The sequence below is a fragment of the Tachysurus vachellii genome, chromosome 2, assembly GCF_030014155.1.
Source record: "Tachysurus vachellii isolate PV-2020 chromosome 2, HZAU_Pvac_v1, whole genome shotgun sequence".
NCBI classification, from domain to species: Eukaryota; Metazoa; Chordata; class Actinopteri; order Siluriformes; family Bagridae; genus Tachysurus; species Tachysurus vachellii.
Genome location: NC_083461.1, coordinates 3,415,571 through 3,438,362, shown reverse-complemented (window position 1 = coordinate 3,438,362; position 22,792 = coordinate 3,415,571). Strand labels below are relative to the sequence as shown.

The following is a 22,792-nucleotide window of genomic DNA, read 5'->3' as shown; positions in this document are numbered from 1 at the left end:
GCGGTGGAGGCAAGAGAGACGCTGATGATCTTTCTGCTGCCCTCGCTGTCCGCTGTACAATCTGAGATGGTGCTATTCTCAAACCAGGAAGTGATGCAGCTGCCCAGAACGCTCTCATTGGTCCCTCTGTAGATCGTAGTCAGGGTGGGTAGAGATGCTGCTGGGCTTTCATGGTGATGGAGCTGGTTTACAGGCTCTCTGCCAGATGAACACCAAGGAATTTAGTACTCTTGACGATCTCTACTTAAGATCCGTCATAGTTCAGTGGAGAATGGTCACTCTGTGCTCTTTTAAAATCGACAACCATCTCACTGCTACACAGTCAAGGCTCAGCAAAGTAAACAGCAATGGGCCACAAGAGAATTATGCCCCTTTTCCATCGAGGCAGTTTGAGTGCTGGTTCGGAGCCTAATTTAGAACCAGTTCTTTCTTTTTCGACAGCCAAAGCACCGGCTCTGAACCAGGAAAAGTGGTTCTTAAGTAGCACCAAAACGTTGCTGGTCTAGACTTAAGAACCGCTTGTGTCAGGGGCTGTGGGCGGGGCTGTGGGCGGGGCTACTGTTAGCGCATTTGATAATGTACCTTAAGTATACTAATGTTTAATAGACTTTTACTTTACCGCGATATGATACATTATCAGCACACATGCTGATATCAGTAGCTATATGCTAAGGTTAACTTTTCTGTGTTAATGATAAAATAACGTTATGTACTTTCTCGATAACAACCTCTGTTTATACAGATTACATGGAGCTGCACGTACACGTCGGATTCGCCGCGTTTGGGTGTTAATGTAGGTTCACAAAGCCATGAGCATTAACAGTAAAGCAACATGCGCCATTGTTGATGTTGTGTTTGTGTTTTGCTGTGTAACGTGACACGTATACAGTGACGTCAGACTCGGCTCTGTGACGGCTCTCTAACCGATGGAAAGGCAAACCGGTTCTTAGAAGGTTCGCCAGTGGAACCAACTTTGAACCAGCACCAGCACTAGCTCTGAACCAGCACCCGGTTCTTTTTGGTGGAAAAGGGGTATTAGTGAGATCAGTCGCTTGAGACTTGGGCGTATGGCCTGGTACAAATTCAGTTCATCCCAAGTTCATCCCAAAGGTGTTAAGAGGGGTTGATCTCAGCGCTAGGAGAGACCTTTGATCATACCTACCTTCGAAAGTCATGTCTTTATGGAGCTGCATTGTCATGTTGGAACAGGTTTGAGACTTTTAGATCCAATGAAGGGACATTTTACAGCCTACACAATTTTCCTATCCAGTCATCTTCCAACAGCTTGATGGCTTGATTGTTTTATTTCAATATCAGTACCAACCCTAAAACTGCATATTAGCATTTGAGGATCGTAGCCAACATATGAACTATCCTAAGGCTACAGGATGGTGAAAAATTAGCCAATGTTTGTTTAGCACTTCAGGTCAAACTTAATCACCCATTTTCCTGCATCGGCTGTAAAGTATAAAATAATTTATTAGGGATAAAATATCCAGATAAAAAATGTATGTGTGAAGTATTAGCTCATTAGTAATGGTAAAGATTATTATTAGCATTTAATAGTTGTATAAGTAGTTTATAAGTCTTAATAGTCCACAAATGTCACATCTTTATTCACATGTTTATTCATTCTTCTTTGAAAGTAAACATAGTTCCTGGGGATGGGAGGAGAAATAAAAAAAACAGAGAATAAATGTGATATTATGCATTTGGTCATTGGATAAACATCCAGTCTCTGAAGAAACAAAAGAAAAAAAAATAGATATACATGTATATAACTTAACGGTTTAAGAAAAATGAGGCTATCATCACCAGTTCTTTTTTTTTTTTTTTTTTTTTACAGTCCATAATAATTTAAAGATGTTCTGAAGCAACAATCGCCTTTTGTCCGTCATCATCTTTCGAAAGCAAATAATATTGTCCAGGGGAATAATTAAACTGAACCCGAAACAAATTACAGTACAAAACTGGAGGTTCAAGATATTAAAAAAAAAAATACAAAAAAAAAAAAAAAAAAAAAAAAAAAAAAAAAAAAAAGATCCATTCCGGATGACAGATGTCTTCGCTTGCAACATCTTCCTTTCACCTTGGTCCATAAAAGTTCATCGTAGATTTAAAGCATCACAGAATTTCCTCCTGAGTAAAAAGGGAGGATGTAGGCTTTCCAAATTGTCTTCTGACTCAGAGGTGAGACACTCTTACCAGCAGCATCAGTGTGAATGGACTGGAATGTTTCAGTTTGAAGGAGAAAAAGACATGCATGTGTTTGACTAGATCCAGGCTGAGCGCATGCATGCATGAGACTGATGAGGTCTGTCAAATACATGCACCAGTGTGATATGGTTTACATGTACACCTTCATCTTGTATCGCTGTCTCTCATGACGTGGCCCTGTCTCTGTCCTGTCCATGTAATGACGTTATTCCCGTTCGACGCTGTACTATGCGGTTTTAGTAAACGTCTTCGCCGTACGTACAGACGAATCGCAGCACAGACGCGCAAAACGTTTACACTTTCGTTCGGTCGGAAACCGAAATAACACTGAAGTGGTGTTTTTTTTTCAGAAAACATAGATGTCTGTTTCTTACATCTTGTAAACATCAATTTCAGCCTTAATTCTCACCAGCTGCATGTTTTCTATATTGTGGGCCAAGATTTCTGCTGCTAAACAGGAACATATGAGAAGACAACACATTTATTACAATATAATACTGATAACAAGGTAAAAGTCTCTTTTGGCTGTGACCTTGACTGTCTAATAAAAGAAACTCTGGTCATTTTAGTTTTAAAGACTTTGATTTCTTCATTGTTGCTAATTTTATATGTGGAAATGGACTTAATTGGGATTTGTCTTTACATGGGAAGTGACTTGACCATGGATTCGACTTGAGTCGTGTCTGTCTTTACTTGGAATTTGAGACTTGTTTGTCTTTTACTTGGGACACGACTCGAATGACTTAAGACTTGCATTTCTATTCTTGAGACTTGGGACACGACTCGAATGACTTAAGACTTGTTTTTCTATTCTTGAGACTTGGGACAGGACTCGAATGACTTAAGACTTGTGTTTCTATTCTTGAGACTTGGGACATGACTCGAATGACTTAAGACTTGCATTTCTATTCTTGAGACTTGGGACAGGACTCGAATGACTTAAGACTTGTATTTCTATTCTTGAGACTTTCTACATTTTCTCAAGTGGACATGAAATTTAACAGAACTTACTTCGGACCAGATTCTGTAATTGTCCTTCCTCAGGAAGTAACTTAGTGCTTATCTGTTAATATTTATGATGACTTGAGACTTCCATCTTTTCTCAGGACTTAAGATTTTAACTTGAGACTTGGTGCTTGTACAACTTTAGTCAATTTGACTTGAGACTGGTCGAAACTTGTCTTTAATTAGGATATGACTTGAGATTTCCATCTTTACTTGGTATGTCTACCTTTTCTTGGAATTGTCTGTCTTGACCCAGGAAATAACCTAGTACTTGGGACTTGACTTGAGGCTTGTTCTTCAGACTGGGGACATGACTTGACACTTATTGACTGCAATTCTACTGCATTTTCTGGGGAAATTATTTTAGTCATTTTTGTCCTTAAACAAACGCACATCTGTCATTAATCAGGATATGACTTGAGATTTCCGTCTTTAACCGGGACGTATCTCGAGATTTCTCCATCTCTTGCCTTAAACCCTGTACTTCAAGACTCTTGAAAAATTGTGTTGTTTCCACTTCGCTAATTTAAACGACTGAATTTAACATTTAACGCAAAGTAGTTTTTGGCTTTATTAGTCAGCGAGCCGCTAGAATGGGAGGACAGGGTGTCAGTAAGACTAATAATAAATGGCATGGTTGGCACATGTGCTCGCTGAACAATACCATGTGTGTCTGCAAGAATCAGGCTCACGTTGCATTAAAGCACCATTACATTAAACAGTTGATGCTGACAGAACTTTCCCTGGTGTTGGCAGATGATAGATAAATTATCTCTTAAAGAGACAAACCAGTATTATAATTGTATCCACATGTTATAATTACAGCCTTATGTGTGTGTGTGTGTGTGTGTGTGTGTGTACATGGACATATGTCTTACTGAGTCATATCATAGTGATTTAACACCATGTGTTATATCCATTTTGTGCATTGGTTATTCACGGTAAACAGACACGTCTAAGGCACTCGGTCTTTTCCTACAGGCACTTAAGGTGATTTTGATCTGCATCCTGGAGTATCTGAGAGAAAATGCATAAAATCCAAACATGACCCGGGTGCAGAATAGCATAGTGTTAGCATCAGTTAGCAAGCATGGAGTTCATAAGCAAATCTATATGCTGAGTTATTGCTGGTTATGTCGTTACCTATCGGAACGGTACTTTATATGCCAAAGTAGGATAGTATTTCATTATTTACATGGATAATTAGGCACTTGTTATTAAACGCTGAGTCTAAATTTGAAAGCATATCCGACTAACTAAACTGTTCTGCCCTACTAAAGCAGAAGGAAATCATTTACTTGATGTCCAGCCGAATGAGCAGTAGCGAGGTCATTGGATATAGAGTTACATCATGGCGGTTATTTCAATTCTATTGAATGACATACTTCGAAAAGTAAAACACTAAAACTTGACTTTTGCTCTAGTCGAGCAGCTCCGGCTAGCCGTGTCCAATCTTACACTTCACATAGCAAGCGACGCACATACGTATGTAGCAAACTTAACACCTCATCCTGTTTTATTAATGACGTGACTTTACGTGCAGAATTTCACAACCACGTCTGCATACCTTATTAAATCCACTAGATCCAATTTTAACTTATTAACCAAAGAGACTATGAAATCCACTAGATCCAGTTTTAACTTATTAACCAAAGAGACTGTTAAATCCACTAGATCCAGTTTTAACTTATTAACCAAAGAGACTGTTAAATCCACTAGATCCAATTTTAACTTAGTAACCAAAGAGACTATTAAATCCACTAAATCCAATTTTAACTTAGTAACCAAAGGGACTATTAAATCCACTAGATCCAGTTTTAACTTATTAACCAAAGAGACTGTTAAATCCACTAGATCCAGTTTTAACTTATTAACCAAAGAGACTGTTAAATCCACTAGATCCAGTTTTAACTTATTAACCAAAGAGACTGTTAAATCCACTAGATCCAGTTTTAACTTATTAACCAAAGAGACTGTTAAATCCACTAGATCCAATTTTAACTTAGTAACCAAAGAGACTATTAAATCCACTAGATCCAATTTTAACTTAGTAACCAAAGAGACTATTAAATCCACCAGATCCAATTTTAACTTAGTAACCAAAGAGACTATTAAATCCAATAGATCCAGTTTTAACTTATTAACCAAAGAGACTGTTAAATCCACTAGATCCAATTTTAACTGTAAAATGTTAAACACTGATTCTCTTTAAATCTTCCTGCAGTCGTCGTTTTTGTTGTCATGAACTGCATCTCGACCTAGAAATCTATAAAATCTGAAAGACTGGCATGCAAGACAAAACACTGGGCAGGTTCGAAGGCTACATGTGAGGTTTTTTAAAATTGAAGCTCTAACCCTATTAGGAAAACTGGCTAGTGTTAGTATTCTATTACTGTCAATAAAAGTACATGAGAATCTAATTAAAGACACAACACTAGTGTTAGTCAGTTGTGGACACAGTGACACATGATATATCTATACGATACATGTTTGTATTACACAGGACGTGTATAAGTAATGCCCCAAATGACTGCAGGATACGTCCATCTTGGCGGCCTAGTTGTAATTACAGCGACTACAGGCTTTGGAAAGCAAAGCACAAACATTTTCATAGTGTGTTTATGAAAGTTTGCTTGTGATCTGGGTAGAAAACAATAACTAGCTCCTCTGTGAAGATGTTTGACAGGTCAATAAGTCTAAAAGTAAAAAAAAAGAAAGCCTGAGGGTTATTTTAAATGGGAAGGTCTTTAACCCAGGAAGCGATGCTGAAGTTAAGCAGTCGTGTCTGATTGTACTGATAGTGACAAATCACTGACCGGATCCTATTATGAAAATGGTGTAAACATGACTCAATATATGATCGTTCTGAACATTGGGCCGTGTATAAATATTGTGAATCTTTACAAAAACTCCAGGAACCGTAGCAGGGAATGTCACGTAAAAGATGTGCGCTTCTCCTTTTTTTTTTAGTTTACACGAAGGCACTTTGGCATGATAGAACAGAGTACAAAAAAAGTCGTATCAAAATAAGTTAACAATGCAAAAGTGTCTCGTTCCGCAATACCGTTATCATCAACACTTGAAAAGCGCTTGTGCATAGAAAAAGGCACAAACCTCGAAACGACGAAGTGCTGCATTTCAGGGCAGTATAACAACTCCAAATTAAAGCACACACACACACAAAAAAAATATTAGTCTACTTCATATTCATAAGTACAACAAAATATAAACAAATACAAATATGTAAATTCCAAAAGTTAAGAAAGTCACGTTGTGTTGAATCCCATACGAGACGGTTGCTAGTACTTGTGCATGATGGGTACTTTGACAGTTTTGATTTCAGCTATATGGGAGGATTTCTGGATGATGCAGCTGGTGGTGCCAGCAGGAGCACCGTCTTTAGGCTTGGCCAGGTTGGTCAGGGCCATGGCTGCGTTGATCTCTCGCCAATACGTGTCGTCTTTCCCACGTCCTTTTTCCTTCGGCATGACGCTGCTGAAGACACACACACGTTTACATACAGACGTCTGTAAGACACTGAAACACCAGCTATGATGTAGCATATAAATGTTGAACTTAAACTTAAAGTAATAATTTGTAGGCCTGATTCATTATGGAACTTAATTCACTGCTTAATTGATATGTTCCATGCTCTTGTTTATTCCAGTTATCTTGTCTTCATTTTCAAGGTAACTATTAGCTATACTATTAATCAGGGGAGTTGGACATGTTTAAATCTTTCATTTTGCTCTCCAATCAAATATCATGCCTCCAATTTGGCTGCCCTGTGCGGATAAGACCGAAGATATTAATAATTTAAACCCGATGCTAGTTGGTGGGGGTCACGGTGGCTTAGTGGTTAGCATGTTCACCTCACACCTCCAGGGTTGGGGGTTCGATTCCCGCCTCCGCCTTGTGTGTAGAGTTTGCATGTTCTCCCCGTGCCTCGTTGGGTTTCCTCCGGGTACTCCGGTCCCCCCCCCGGTCCAAAGACATGCATGGTAGATGTGTGAGTGTGTGAGTGAATGAGTGTGTGTGTGTGCCCTGCGATGGGTTGGCACTCCGTCCAGGGTGTATCCTGCCTTGATGACGATGACGCCTGAGATAGGCACAGGCTCCCCGTGACCCGAGGTAGTTCAGATAAGCGGTAGAAGATGAGTGAGTGAGTGAGTGAGTGAGTGAGAGTGCTAGTTGGTTCAGAACCTTGAACCTTTTGTAGGTGTTACAACCTGGACCTCAAATGGAGTTAATTTACATTTACAGCATTTAGCAGACGCCCTTATATCCAGAGCGACTTACATTTTATCTCATTGTTATACAACTGAGCAATTGAGGGTTAAGGGCCTTGCTCAGGGGCCCAGCAGTGGCAGCTTGGTTTACGTAGGAATCGAACTCACAACCTTCCGATTGGTAGCCCAACACCTTAACCACTAGGCTACCATGTCCCATTGCATTGTACATCATGATTCAACACGAGTAAGACATGATACTTAGGGGTTTGGGGGATTATTTAACTTTGGTGTAATCAACTTGTCACAAAGTCACAAAATTGATCGACTGGACTCAACATTTGCACAATTAAAATACACCTGTTCTTGGAAGAACCTCAGGTTTGTTAAAGAGTCTTAAAGACAGGAGACCGAGGGTAACTGTGTACAGTAGGTGATAGAGGGATCCTAACCCTAACCCTGAACACTCCACAAAGCTGGGCTTAAAGGAAAAGTGTGAGAGTATGAAGACTCAGAAAGCTTGTCAAAAGGGTTCTTTGGTCTAATGAGACCAAAACAAAATGTTTCGAAGGTTTCATCGTCTAAGACGTGGCACCGTGGCACAGTGTCATAGTGGCACCGTGTTTTCCGGATGCTTTTCATCAGAAAGGAGTGGGAAATTTTGTCAGGATTATCGTACAAGAAAGTCTTTACCAGTCTACTTGAGACCGTGGCAGAGTTTGACTTTCCAACTGGAAAGAATAATAATCTTTAACCTTAATATAAAACTACTTTGCACCTTCGACTCGAGTTCATTTCGGTTCCAGGTTCTAACATGACAAAACATGGAAAAGTTTGAGGTCACTGCAATGGAAAGTACAAAAACACAATTACACTAATTTAGATATTCCAGATAGGCCTTATATGGTAACAAAAAAATGCAAGATTTTGTTGGGTGCACAGATTTGGGCGTGTGTGTATCTGTGACCCTTTTGCCTTCGGTGGATTTCAGGTCATTAAATCCGTCTAATCATAAGAGCAACCGGGCAGTTTGTCGGTTTTATAGAACGGGAGTGACTAATGCCAGGTGTCAATATTTAAATTGTACTAATATATAAAAATGCTTCTATAGTCAGGCCTTGAGTTAGACACTTGTAGTGCATCAGTAGTGCGTGTGTGTGTGTGTATTGCAGTGCAATCAGCTAAATGTACTACTTACTTGTCACATTTAGTTGATCCATGATCCACAGCCTCTGCAAACACAACACCAGAACAAAGCTAAGTGTTAAGTGCAGTTCACCTCAGGGTAATGGTGATGGATAGCATAATAAAATTCATTTGGAGGATGTGTGTGTGGGGGGGGGGGTGGTAGAGGGGAATAAAAGGTGATTCAAACTTGACTCATTCATGTGAGACACACCATATGAATTTGTCTTCCTCTGTATGGATTAAATTAGCTGACCCCGCTGAGACTGACCAATACCTGGTCTTAAAGCTGCCATATGTTTCATTTAATACTTTTCCATAGCTTGCTCTGTAGACCAGACACTGAAAGGTTGCGTGGCTGTGGCTTCATCCACAGCTTTTAAAAGGCAACATCTCGCATCCTGGGCCTAAAAAGTCTGCTGAAAAATCTGAGCATGTCCTCTTGGGAGACCTCAGTTCTCGCCTTCTCATTCATCCCTTCTCTTCTCTCTTGGATCAGGACTGCAGCATGGAGCATTCAAACCTTGGCCAGACTCTGGAAGAGCCAAACAGCACCTAATCATCCCCAAAGCCTGGCTTGCACTGCTGCTAATCTCATTCTTTTACCCATTTCTTCTCCAAAAAGACAGCACATATGCAGAGTGTGTGTCTGCACACACACCGTTACCAGGCAAAGTCTGCCCCGGGTCACTATGACGCTGATTACCAAACATCCTGTCGTTCCCTGTGCCTTAGATGTCATGGTTTTACAGCACTAGGAAACCATGTTGTAGCCAAAACACCTATTAACGACCCTCTCTAAGTATCTCCACCGAATATCTTGAAAAACGTTAGGAAATGTTTTCATATTTTTTTTTAAGTGAGCACTTGTACATTCCTCTGAAATCCATGTTGAGATTGCTGCCTGGATGGAAATCTTTATTTCTCTCAGTCTTATCCGTCTTCTCTGGCTCGCTCAACGTCTTTCAGCAGGTGACTTAGTGACCCATCTCGCATTCATGTTCCAATTTCAACGCTTGGACCCAAGGTTTGTTAACAACGTTCATCAGTCGTTCTGTCTCCGGCTTGTTGGAGAATTCAGGATCCTTTTCAACTCCTAGATAATCCGAACCACATTTTACTGTATTATATAAAAAAAAAAAGGTTGTAATATTCTACAAAATAAAACTTGTTCCTGCTGCACAGAGGAGCAGCGCAAACATTATCATCAGTTATGAGCTGGGTCTGTGGGTCTGAACAAAGAAACTGTGTTCTGGTTTGGAGAAGAGAGAGAGAGAGAGAGAGAGAGAGAGAGAGAGAGAGAGAGAGAGAGAGAGAGAGAGAGAGAGAGAGAGAGAGAGAGAGAAAGAGAGAGAGAGAGAGAGAGAGAGAGAGGGAGAGAGAGAGAGAGAGAGAGAAAGAGAGAGAGAGAGAGAGAGAGAGAGAGAGAAAGAGAGAGAGAGAGAGAGAGAGAGGGAGAGAGAGAGAGAGAGAGAGAGAGAGAGAGCGAGAGAGAGAGAGAGAGAGAGAGAGAGAGACAGAGAGAGAGAGAGAGAGAGAGAGGGAGAGAGAGAGAGAGAGAGAGAGAGAGCGAGAGAGAGAGAGAGAGAGAGAGAGAGAGAAAGAGAGAGAGAGAGAGAGAGAGTGAGAGAGAGAGGGAGAGAGAGAGAGAGAGAGAGAGAGAGAGAGAGAGAGAGAGAGAAAGAGAGAGAGAGAGAGAGAGAGAGAGAGAGAGAGAGAGAGAGAGAGAGAGAGAGCGAGAGAGAGAGAGAGAAAGAGAGAGAGAGAGAGAGAGAGAGGGAGAGAGAGAGAGAGAGAGAGAGAGAGAGAGAGAGAGAGAGAGAGAGAGAGAGAGAAAGAGAGAGAGAGAGAGAGAGAGTGAGAGAGAGAGGGAGAGAGAGAGAGAGAGAGAGAGAGAGAGAGAGAGAGTAATAGACTGCAGTCCATGATAAACTCTCTCCAGCTTCCTCAACTCATCTCCATTTAAAACACTCATTAATCTCCACTCTAGATCAACATCCGTAAAGGAGCTGAAGATAAATGAAGCTCATGACGGATTGTACACAGGACGCATAATTATCTAAAATGTCATAGCATGCGTAAATATTTCTTTTCTCTAACAATTTTACTATTTTCTTCAGCATACAAACCATTTTTTATCAAATGCACGTCAAGAGTGTCTGAATAGCAAATAGCTATTTAGCGTGTTAAGAAATCGATAGTTCGCTGATCGTTTAGTAACGATAACTTCCTCCTGAAGACGTATCGGGGAAGTGGAACACAATAAAGGACGGCGTGTTTATATCTGCTAATGTTCTCTTAATGTCGTACAGATTCTGACAGATTCATTATGCTAGCAACGAAATATGACATTTATAGCATTTGAGCCACTTACGGAAAGGTTTCGTATTGTCCATCAGTTCCACACTCATGCTAGCACAATCCAGTCAAGACCCAAGAACGCTAACATGCTAAAACCCTGTTAAGAGTTTAGTACAGCAAAAAAAGGAGTTTTTGTAACAACAACAAATTCTATGCTAGATTTACAGCAGTATGCTATTTATTCTAAATGACTTAATTAACTAACGAAGACTTTTGTTAGTTTTCCATAGTCAGTTGAATGTAGCTGCACAAATGTCATTAAAGGTGGGGTCTCCGTCGTTTGAGAAACGCTTCAAAAAACTGAGTCGGGCCGCCAAACAAAACAAAAATCAAAACTAACGTGTAGCCAATGAGCAGAAAGGGGCGTGTCTTGTCAATATGGGCGGAGAGAGTGTTCAGTGTGCATGTGTGACATTAGCAGAAAGCGGTTTTAACATTGACATGGAGGATAAAAACAAAGAAAGAAAGAGAAGAAAGACTTACGATAAGGTAAGAAGTAGGACGTGTTAATATAGGATCAGCTTTCCAGTGAATACATATTCCTGTGAATATGTGACCAACTTTACTTAAGACGCCGAGGCGCTTTTTTCCTTCTCGATAGGTGAGTAACGTTGGTTTTGTTTTGTTACACAGAACTAATATATGCCTTTGTCCTTTACATGATTATGTTTGTGTGTCATTTTTGCTTGTTTGTTTATCTACAATCGTATTGTTCTTCACTTCAGCTATGATAAAGACACATTTCTTTCTGTTAGTCGCCTGGGTTACGTATGTATGTGTGGGCGGAGCTATCAATACAGGGGTGGGGCCCATTTGGGTTAGGGGCGTGTTTGTTTTGGTGATTTCAAATGTCAACATTGGCTTTCAAACATCGGAGACCTCACCTTTAAATTACTCCAGAAATGCCTTGAAGCAAATTTCACCCCTTCCAAAAAAGGAAAGCTGAAATTAGTCTTAAGTAGGTGAAGAAAACATGCTAGGAATCTAACAAAATGTTTCTACACAACAACAGAACGTTAGTATGTAGAATCGACAGATCTTTGAGTTTGATTGTTTATTTATTTTATAACCGATAGACGTTTTAAGAGTCGTGTATCCGAAGCGAATAACTATTGGGGAAATCCGATTTAACAAGGAGATTTCTCCCGCCGGTGCCTTTCTCTTTAAAGGCATCCCCTCATAAAATCGAACCCATGTCAGCTCTCACAGAGAGATTTGCAGCTCTGATGCTGTCGAGCCAAAATAAATCCAGTTGTTTCTCTTTCACTGCACCTCAGAGAAACTGGACATCCAAAACCTGTTCTGTGTCAGAAACAAAATAATTCGATTCACAGTTTCACAGACCATTTACAACCCTGAAAATACACTCCATGATAATTGCTTTCTGTGTGTGTGTGTGTGTGTGTGTGTGTGTGTGTTTAAAGTCACGCTTTCCAAGCAGCCCTTTGAATGAGTGGAATTTTTCTGTATTCACAAAGGCAATGTCATTTTTCAGCTATAAATAACAAAATACTGTAATAATAATTTATTCCGCAGTCCAGCTAGTAATAAGACATTTATTAGGTTGTGACTCTATTATGATATTCTCCACTGCTCCTGTTTCTCCTGTATCGGTAACGAAGCCTGGATTTACTTTAGACCCAAAAACAACGACTGCATTTTTCATGAGAATACGATTGACCCGAGCGTTAACGGTTAACACCGTTGTGCTTTCCTTGGATATTTAAGATCGTTTGCTGCACCAAGCATAAATTTGTTATCTTCACTAAAGTTCTGGTGTGTAGTAACATTTCATGCATAAACCTACGTCATACATATAACTATCAAATAATAACATTGCTAATAATAATAATAATAATAATAATAATAATAATAATAATAATAATAATAATAACAATAATAATAATAATAATAATAATAATAATAATAATAATAATAATAATAATATTTTCATGGACAGTAAAAAAAGTTTCATGGACAGTCGCGAAATTCCAGATGAGATCACGTGTATGGGTCGATGCCTTATTTGTGTGTATTATTTATCAACACACACCTGTGTGTCCCCATCAAAATATGCTCATTGCTACAGCTTCAAGGAAAAAGGGCCAGAAAAAGTGAATACAGAAACTCTGTGCATTTTCCAAACTCTGTTGCCTAAAACATCTAAAACTTCGATTTTTCAAAACAGCAGCAATGCCAAAGAAATTATAAACCCGTCATAAATCACGATGCTCTGAGTTTTACTATCGCGCTCGGTCAGTCTTTCTTCTTCTTCTCTGCAGCGCGTGTTCATTGCTACTGGCTGCGAGTGCATGTCGACGCTTGGGCCACTTTATACGGACGCCGGGGGATTTGGAAGCTGCTCCGCAAACCTACTGAGCGGGAGAAGAGAAACAGATCGTGGTCTTTCAGTACGGCAGGTCCAAAACGCTCCTGCTCACTTACCGTCACCAAAGGAGAGAGAGAAAAGGATAAAGAGTGTAAAAAACCTAATGCAGGAGGGATAATAATGTACATCTGTGAGCTCTCGTCACTGACGGTGACAAATAACACAATAACAATCTGCTCGGGATTCAACACCTAAATAAATAAACAACCAAACGTTCAGAGAAAAGCGACAAGTCTGATGGTCTTACTGAGGTTTCTACATCTGAGAGAGAGAGAGAGAGAGAGAGAGAGAGAGAGAGAGAGAGAGAGAGAGAGAGAGAGAGAGAGAGAATAGAGAGAGAGAGAATAGAGAGAGAGAGAGAGAGAGAGAGAGAGAGAGAGAGAGAGAGAGAGAGAGAGAGAGAGAGAGAATAGAGTGAGAGAGAGAGAGAGAGAGAGAGAGAGAGCGAAAAAACGATTCTTCCTTTTAAACAGTAAATATGTCCACAGTCATTTTATTTAGCTGACATTATTTTGCTTAATGACAGATATTCAGATTCAATCCACATGTCATCTGTTCATCCATCTTTTTCTGGAACAAAGAAAACACATCTTTTCTATTTAAGTGAACAATCAAGTCTTTTGAGTATGATGTTTAATAAAATTTGCCTGGATCCTGAATTTTACATGTATATTATGTTTATAGTACACACACATCTGTAAATTACACCTATATTACACACACTCACTCTCTCTCTCTCTCTCTCTCTCTCTCTCTCTCTCTCATTTTCTACCGCTTATCCGAACTACCTCAGGTCACGGGGAGCCTGTGCCTATCTCAGGCGTCATCGGGCATCAAGGCAGGATACACCCTGGACGGAGTGCCAACCCATCACAGGGCACACACACACTCATTCACTCACACAATCACACACTACGGACAATTTTCCAGAGATGCCAATCAACCTACCATGCATGTCTTTGGACCGGGGGAGGAAACCGGAGTACCCGGAGGAAACCCCCGAGGCACGGGGAGAACATGCAAACTCCACACACACAAGGTGGAGGCGGGAATCGAACCCCCAACCCTGGAGGTGTGAGGCGAACGTGCTAAACACTAAGCCCCCCCACCTATATTACCATTTTATTTAATTTATTTCTCTCATGTAAACACTGTACTGTATATCCAGCACTTGCTGCTATTGCGCTCTGGTTAGACCTAAACTGCATTTCGTTGCCTTGTTCTTGTACATGTGTAATGACAGTAAAGTTGAATCTAATCTAATCTAATCTAATCTAATCTAATCTAATCTAATCTAATCTAATCTAATCTAATATTTTGAGTTGGACAGACAAGAGCATGACAATCTACTAGAAATGTGCAGTTTAACACATTGTCCAGCCCAAATTATAATCCACTCGTCCACTCATCCCTTCCTTCTTAAGGAAGGTTAAGGCTCTGGGTTGTTGATCGGAGGATAGGGGTTCAAGGCCCAACACAGCCAAGCTGCCCTTGAGCAAGGCCCTCAACCCTCCCTGCTCTAGGGGTGCTGTATCATAGCTGCCCCTGCACTCTGACCCCAACCTCCTCAGTTGGGGTATGTGAAGAAAAGAATTCCACTGTGCTGTAATGTATATGTGGCGATAATAAAGTCTTCTGTTCCCCGTTCTGTTCTATTCTACTCTATTCAGACGCTCACGGCCGAGCGTTTCTCTACCTGGATTTGATCCAGATTAGTTGATACCGATGCCAACACCGATGCCAACGATCATCCACCGACATCGCCACCTTTCTGAAGTCTTTTCCCCAGTTTCCTCGTGTCCTCCCTTTCAGATCGCCTTCTCTTTCTCTTCCAGTCACCTTTCTCTTCTCATGCGAGGATGAAACAAATTTTAAAACGGTGCCTTTTTTTTTCTTCCCTCTCTCTCCATATTTTTCCGTTAAGAATGGGAAACGGATAATGAGAAAAAGATGAGAATGCAGGTTTCGCACACTTGCTTTATACACAACAATCGGATATTGTTTAAAAGAATGATGCACGGTCTAGAATCGTTTGGATCATCTGAACCTAAAGATGTGCGCGAGTACACAGGGTAACAGGCCACCCCTGAGCTGACGGAGACCTTCCTGCAGCTGCACGCCTGTTCTTACACTCACGCTTGTACGACCGTGAAGCCTGAGATGACATGGCATCGAGACTGGCATCGCCTTGATTTGTCCAAGACTGGAAACTTTACTCACTCTAAACCCATCTGTTCGTGCGTCTCTCCAGCGGATTGGAGACGGATGGAATCTGGACAGGATGTTGAGTCTTGGACAAAAAAGTCTTAGAGCGTCAAAAAAATGGAGACAAACCTCAAACCTCCGCTACAATACTGTCTGACGTGAAGGGTTCGAACCTGACGCTCTTTACTTATTAAGAAGAGAACACAGAGACGATGAAGCACAGAAGATTTCCTCTGAGGTAGATCTTTATACGTTAGTATTAAGTGAGGGATGGCAGGGTAATAATGATATATTTAATACATCCCCTGGTATAAAGTCTTCTTCTAGCGGTTATAAAATAGCAGTAAGGATTAATTTCAACGTGTTCAGATCTAACATGTTGAAAATGTTGTGGCGTTTATTTAGGTTTCAGTTTGTTTTAAGTTCTTTTATTAGGATTATACTGCTTCTCTCTTTCTACCCATCCTGAGGCATCCAGAAACTGTACCAGCTCAGATCGTCTTCCGTGCGATGAAGTTTGTGGACCTCCACTGAGACGAGGGCGACTCTGAGAATCCTGAGACATCTACAGATCTACCAGCTCCAGTCAGACTCTGTGATACTAAAGAGGAGATGTGAACTCCATGTGGTCTTTTACATCACTACGACATTTATCAGACTGTATATTTATAATCACACCCCCAGTGTCACCCAGATGAAGATGAGGTTCCCCTTTGAGTCTTGTTCCTCTCAAGGTTTCTTCCTTTACCGTCTAAGGGAGTTTTTCCTCCCCACAGTCACCTGAGTCACCTCAGACTTGCTCATTGGGGATAAATACAAACACATTGTGAACTAAATCTATCTAAATTTTGTATTATATGAATCTTTAGGGGGTCACGGTGGCTTAGTGGTTAGCACTTTCGCCTCACACCTCCAGGGTTGGGGGTTCGATTCCCGCCTCCACCTTGTGTGTGTGGAGTTTGCATGTTCTCCCCGTGCCTCAGGGGTTTCCTCCGGGTACTCCGGTTTCCTCCCCCGGTCCAAAGACATGCATGGTAGGTTGATTGGCATCTCTGTAAAAATGTCCGAAGTGTGTGAGTGTATGAGTGAATGAGAGTGTGTGTGTGTGTGACCTGTGATGGGTTGGCACTCCGTCCAGGGTGTATCCTGACTTGATGCCCGATGACACCTGAGATGGGCACAGGCTCTCCGTGACCCGAGGTAGTTCAGATAAGCGGTAGAAAATGAGTGAGTGTGTAAGTGAGTGAGAGTGAATTGAATTGTTTTACCGGTTTATTATTAACTTGTGCTATAATTATTAGCTTAAAACTTACACAATAATTCGAGCATTCGATCCGTCTTCATGTAACCTGATAAAATGCATGACTCAATTGTTTACATTATGCGTAAACCTAATAATAGCGTATATAATAATATGTACGTATGTATAGCTAAGACATGAGAAATATCATCGCTACGCATTCCGATTAACGATCTGTAGCGCTGTATTAAAACGGACGCTTCTTTTCATTTCTAACACGAGGACATGATGTCGTGGTAACGTTGCATTGATTTGACGTTGTTGTTTAGTGTGTTTCGGTCACAGACGAACCTCTGAATCTTCAGGTTCTTCTCGCTGTTGCTGGGAAATCCAGTGATTGCCAATATCTCAAACTACTACCAGGTTTGTCTCTACAACACATTCCAAGAGCTCAGAAGATCTTAAAAAAAAAGCTCACATCCTTCACTGTACAAATAAATGTTGAAGATACCTTCAGCAGACAGACACTCGTTTTTTTTTTTTCTTCACTCGCTCCCTGATGTGAGGGTTATAAGAATGGCTCTGTGTTCTTTAATAATGCCAGCGAGCATCTGTGAATGAGTTTAGGATGTTGGCTTTTCTCGTCACATCGCGGCTGCCAGGTCGGCGTGCCAACCTGCTCCACCCACCATCGATCCCACCGTCCCTTTAGCTTGCACCTTTTTTTCTCATCCGTTCTCTGTCACTTAACCCCACCTTTCGTTCTGTCTTTCTCATCTGCGCCAGCGTCGACTACTTCTGGCCTTTTTTTCCCTCGACAACTTGTTTTTTTCTGTCTGTCTATGGCCTTGTTTCCATTTTTTTCCAGACTGCCTCACTTCCTCACTCATCCCACCTCTTCTTTTTCTACTGCGTCTCTCTTCGACTCTTTTGTTTCCTTTTAATCCGTCTGTAGTCCTTTCCAAACTAATCTGTCTCTTGTTCTTTCTACCCTTTCCTCCCCTCATTCCTTTGTTTCTTTCGGTTTTTCTCTCATCGTGTTGGCTTTGGTACAAGAGTAAAGACTGCGGTCTTGGTAATGACACTCAGGCTTATCAGTAATGACTCGCAGCATGCAGAGGAAGGTCACGACCGGAGTCTCGGGACAGTCTGGCCTGCGCTCGGACAACAGGCCGCGAGGCCGCGCGCGACACGAAGGACTGATCTCAGAACAGTGGCCGCAGGATATTTATATAAAAACCTAGTCGATCTCTCACCCCCGGTCTAAAACTCAACGCTGTCTGGTTTCTATAGCACTAAATTGTGCAGCCTTGTCCTCGTTTAATCCTGCAGAGGCTCGCTCTCGACACATTCATCTCTCGTGTCTCTCACTGTGTCGACGGCGGTGACATGTTCTGGGCTCTGACGCTTGCTGGAAAGCACCAAGTGCAAGCAAACAGTGGCAGTATTGTGAGAAAAAGAGAAAAGAAAGGAGCAAAGGAAATTGCAGATTTGCCCTGGTGCGAATATTGATCTATCGGTCTCTCAGTAGCTTTTAGGATAAGGAACATGCGGGGCTCATGGGAGAAGAGATTTGTGTTTAGATTTATTTAAGGAAGAAATTACAATCCTCGTCGACCAGATACACGGACGATACGTGCGCTGTATCTCGCAGCTGTCGGGACGTATTTCCTCGTTAATTTGCCTGAGATTTACGGATTCAGGAAGGCAAAAGGATCCACAATCGCTTTAGTCACCTCGGGTTAAGTCTGTAGATACTTGTGTTTCCTGAACCTTTACAGTAGGCTAACGGACCTTTGTTGCTAGAATAAAGAGGAAAACGGTTGGAATAAATAAAAGATCTCTCGCTAGTCTGAGTCTATAACAAAGGTAAGTTATAACAAAAGGCTTGGGACTAGAAGCCATGCTGCGAAAGTAGCATCACTTTAAGCTCAAGGTCAATAAATCAATCTGCTTTTTATATCTCAGGCTCTAAATCACCTCGTTCTGTACGCAGATAATTGCTTTCTTTTAAAGAAATAAATGCTTAAAATGGGAAAAAGCCTGAATTTAGTGGAAAATGTCTAAAATTAGACGTAATAATTATAATTTATATTTATTCTAAGAGGATATATTATTGTGACTATTGTATGGTGTGACTATTAATAAATACGTGAAGTGAAGTGACGTGACGTGACGTACGGCTAAGTACGGAGACCTGTACTCAGACTTTGTTCTCTGCATTTATCCCATCCAAAGTACACACACAGCAGGGGGGTATTGCCTCAGTCGTGGTATTGCCAGCCCGAGACTCGAACCCACAACCTTAGGGTTAAGAGTCAAACTCTCTAACCATTAGGCCACGACTTCCCCCAAAGTGAAAATACAGAAGATCTCGACGGCCCGTGAGAGAGACGTTTGTCTGGTCCATGTGGCTTATACAAACTGCTGAATGACCAGAATTCTGACTGGTGTTAGAACTGAATAACAACAGAAGCTCTTGTTTGTAAACCGAGGGCCTGTGTGTATCGCACCACGTCCAAGTCGAACAGAAAACTGAACAACAAATAAATACACAACCGTCTGCACGATGTTTATCTGCACCAAACAGACCAAAACCTCCTCACACAGAAAGCCATGATCTCTGCTACAACGTGCAGTTTAAAGGAAGTGTCGCCTCCTAAAAGTGTATAAATTATAAAAACGACTAATAAGACACACGTAACAATATTTAAAGAGGCAGATTGGTGCATGAGGATGAGGAGGAACTGAAGGTGACTGAAGGGTCACCCACAAAACGTTACAACGTATTTTTTTTACTATGCATTTTGTTCTTGTCCGAGTCACATAGAATAGGGCATGGAATAGTGAGGCTGGAATACACGCTGGATGGGACACGTTCACGTACACGTTCGTTACCACCTAGAGACCAGCCACCATCCACCATGTGTTTAGGAGACGGGAGGAAACCCAGACTCCGAGTCCGTAAGCAAAGCTCCACACAGTAACCTCAGCTCAGGATCACGCCGTGAGGGTGAAACGCTGCCTGCTGCACCACCGTGCAGCTCCTACCGGTTTAAACAGCAGAGCAGATTAAGAGCAGACACGGACCGCTCATAGCTTTAGCGTGTCGTGATTCCGCCAGATGACACGCAATGACACCCATTTAAGAAACATGCAGATCACAGGCTCTGTCGGTGCGGTCACAGCCTGAGTAGAAGTTAATGTGGAAAGACTGGAGAATAATAAGAGGATCTGAATGTTTTAAACATCTTCTCATCTACGTGTTTATCGGCGACAGTAAACACGCTAATCAGCGAACACACACACACACACACACACCGTGCCAGGACCGCATGCGTACGTATTCAACACGCAGGAAATGACAACACAAACTCACTTAGAATGTAAGCGTAAGGCCAGATGCTGATTTACGCCGAAGACCAAGCCTTCAGCTTTGGTGAACGCTTGAACGAATTCCTCAATCTAAATCTATATAATACACACTTCTAGGAAATGGAGTCATTTTAAACGTGACCATGTTACTACAGTATTTGGAGCATTATGAATGAATGAATGATAAACGAGTAAACCCTGACTATCGCACATGTGCGTGGTCTCTGAAACCCTCTCTAGCCATCTCCAATGACGATCTGGAGCGTTAGATTATCGCTGCAGACCGGTCGATGTTATTGGTGCAGGAAAACGGCCATATCGCGGCCATCGGTACGTGCTGACTTCAAACGGCAGCCTAATGCTACCAGAGGAGAGCGGCTCATGACTCAGCCAGATATCTGTACACGCTCACGTCTGAGAACACGAGAGAGAGAGACAGAGAGAGGCAGAGAGAGGCAGAGAGGCATGCTGAAAGCATTTCCTTGATGTGTTATCACTTAAATCCCTTTCAGACTGTACACAGGTAACGCTAAATCTCTGGCACATCACTAGCCTGACACGGTGCCAGCTCCGCTCAGGCTTGGTGCAGTTCAGCCGTGCAGAAACCTTGGAGTGATTAGAAGTAAACAACTTTATAATCACAGTCTTCTAATTAGTAATCTTCTCCTGAGCCAAATGGAAAGTCTTTGTGTCTGCGGTAATCTAGTGTGAGTGCGTCTCATCGTCTGTAGGCGTTTTTACTTTCGCAGGACAGAACGGTACGACACACTGCAGAACTCTGTGTACCTTGGTTGAGTACCTGAGTCTGTTTCCCATCATGGAGCGGTACCCAAGACAGTAGGAGTTCTCTGGAGGTTGTGCAGTGGTTACATCATTTCCCATGTGTTGCTTGTGTTAAAAGCAAAAACAACCCTAGCAATTATGGACTAGCTCGAAGGTCTGATTTAGCTTTTACTCACTGTTCGAGCGGGAGCAGTCAGGACAAATTAAATCTACCCTGTGGAGGTGGGAATAATCAGACACGGGACGAAGAGTTTCCCTCTGATAGCGTTAATTGTAGCTTATACAGACTGTCAAGGTAAACCAGCGGCTCTCAAGCTGGAGTCCAGAGAATCCCAGGGGTTATTAACACAGTTACCGTCATTAAAGTTGGTCACTTAAATGGAATAACTTTTAATGCAAACCTCCGGCGAATCCAAATCGAATCTGAAATAAGTGTTTTCAAATGATCGTTAAAAGCTAAACTATTATTGTACTCATATAAATAGTGTTCTGGAAGTGCAGCAGTCTTCTGTAGTCTGGGGTTCGGTTTAATATTTTAAAGTGTTTTTTTTTTCTGGCTAAAAAAATCATTTGAGTACTGCGAGAAGATTTGTAAACTTTTTCCTTAAAGGTGAGGTCTCCGATTTTTGAAAGCCAATGTTGACATTTGAAATCACCAAAACAAACACGCCCCTAACCCAAATGGGTCCCACCCCTGTACTGATAGCTCCGCCCACACATACATACGTAACCCAGACAACTAACGGAAAGAAATGTGTCTTTATCATAGCTGAAGTGAAGAACAATACGATTGTAGATATATAAACAAGCAAAAATGACACACAAACATAATCATGTAAAGGACAAAGACATATATTAGTTCTGTGTAACAAAACAAAACCAACGTTACTCACCTATCGAGAAGGAAAAAAGCGCCTCGGCGTCTTAAGTAAAGTTGGTCACATATTCACAGATTGGAGTTTCCCGAGTCAATAACTCCTGAGCTAAACACTGTTACTACACAAAACACGGTTGTAGCTGCGTCTCTACATTACTACGATAGAAAAGAGGTGTTATTTGTGTAGTAACAGTGTTTAGCTCAGGAGTTATTGACTCAGGAAACTCCAATCTGTGAATGTGACCAACTTCCTGCTCCTTCAGTTCTCTCCAGCGCTGGAAAGCTGATCCTATATTAACACGTCCTACTTCTTACCTTATCGTAAGTCTTTCTTCTCTTTCTTTCTTTGTTTTTATCCTCCATGTCAATGTTAAAACCGCTTTCTGCTAATGTCACACATGCGCACTGAACACCCTCTCTGCCTATATTGACAAGACACGCCCCTTTCTGCTCATTGGCTACACGTTTGTTTTGTTTTTGTTTATTATTCAGCATTTCTCAAAAATCGGAGACCCTGCCTTTAATGTGCAGTTCTGAATATGAGTTCATGTGTCATACAGACGGGTAGAAGCGTCATTCTGGGATTCTAAACGAAGCAGGCAATTGTTCTTAAGATGTTCTTAAAATGTTCAGTATTATTTGTATCGCACTTTTAACATTGGACATTATCTTAAAGCAGCTTTTCAAGAATGTTGGGAAAGTTGCTTGGACGCTTGAAACCTACCTAACGTTTCTCACAAAGTTCCTGAAATTCTGACAAAGTGCCTAAAAGGGTGAAAAAGGAGATCATTAAAAGTGAGTCTCTAAAAAGACTCCAGCAGTGGAAACGCACCTAAGGTTCATATATTCTGGTAAAACCTGTATGTTTTGTTTTATTTCCTGACAAAGAAAATGTAGCTACAGTTCCTGACAATGAGCTGAGGTTT

The 22,792-nt window shown here is 41.4% G+C and overlaps 1 protein-coding gene across 3 annotated transcripts in view; it reads right to left on the bottom strand.

Moving 5' to 3' along the window:
• Positions 1 to 6,498: 6,498 nt before the first annotated feature.
• The window catches only part of mkxa (mohawk homeobox a), a 41,373-nt gene continuing 25,079 nt past the window's right edge, over positions 6,499 to 22,792 (bottom strand). For 2 of the 3 annotated variants that reach the window (XM_060889472.1, XM_060889465.1), the window contains 2 exons: positions 8,650 to 8,683; positions 6,499 to 6,717 (listed from right to left, as the gene is read on the bottom strand). In XM_060889472.1, coding sequence (XP_060745455.1) covers positions 6,522 to 6,717; positions 8,650 to 8,683 — 230 coding nt within the window. In that variant the 3' untranslated portion in view covers positions 6,499 to 6,521. The remainder of the gene's footprint in view (positions 6,718 to 8,649; positions 8,684 to 22,792) is intronic. The other variant, XM_060889475.1, reaches the window with a different exon arrangement.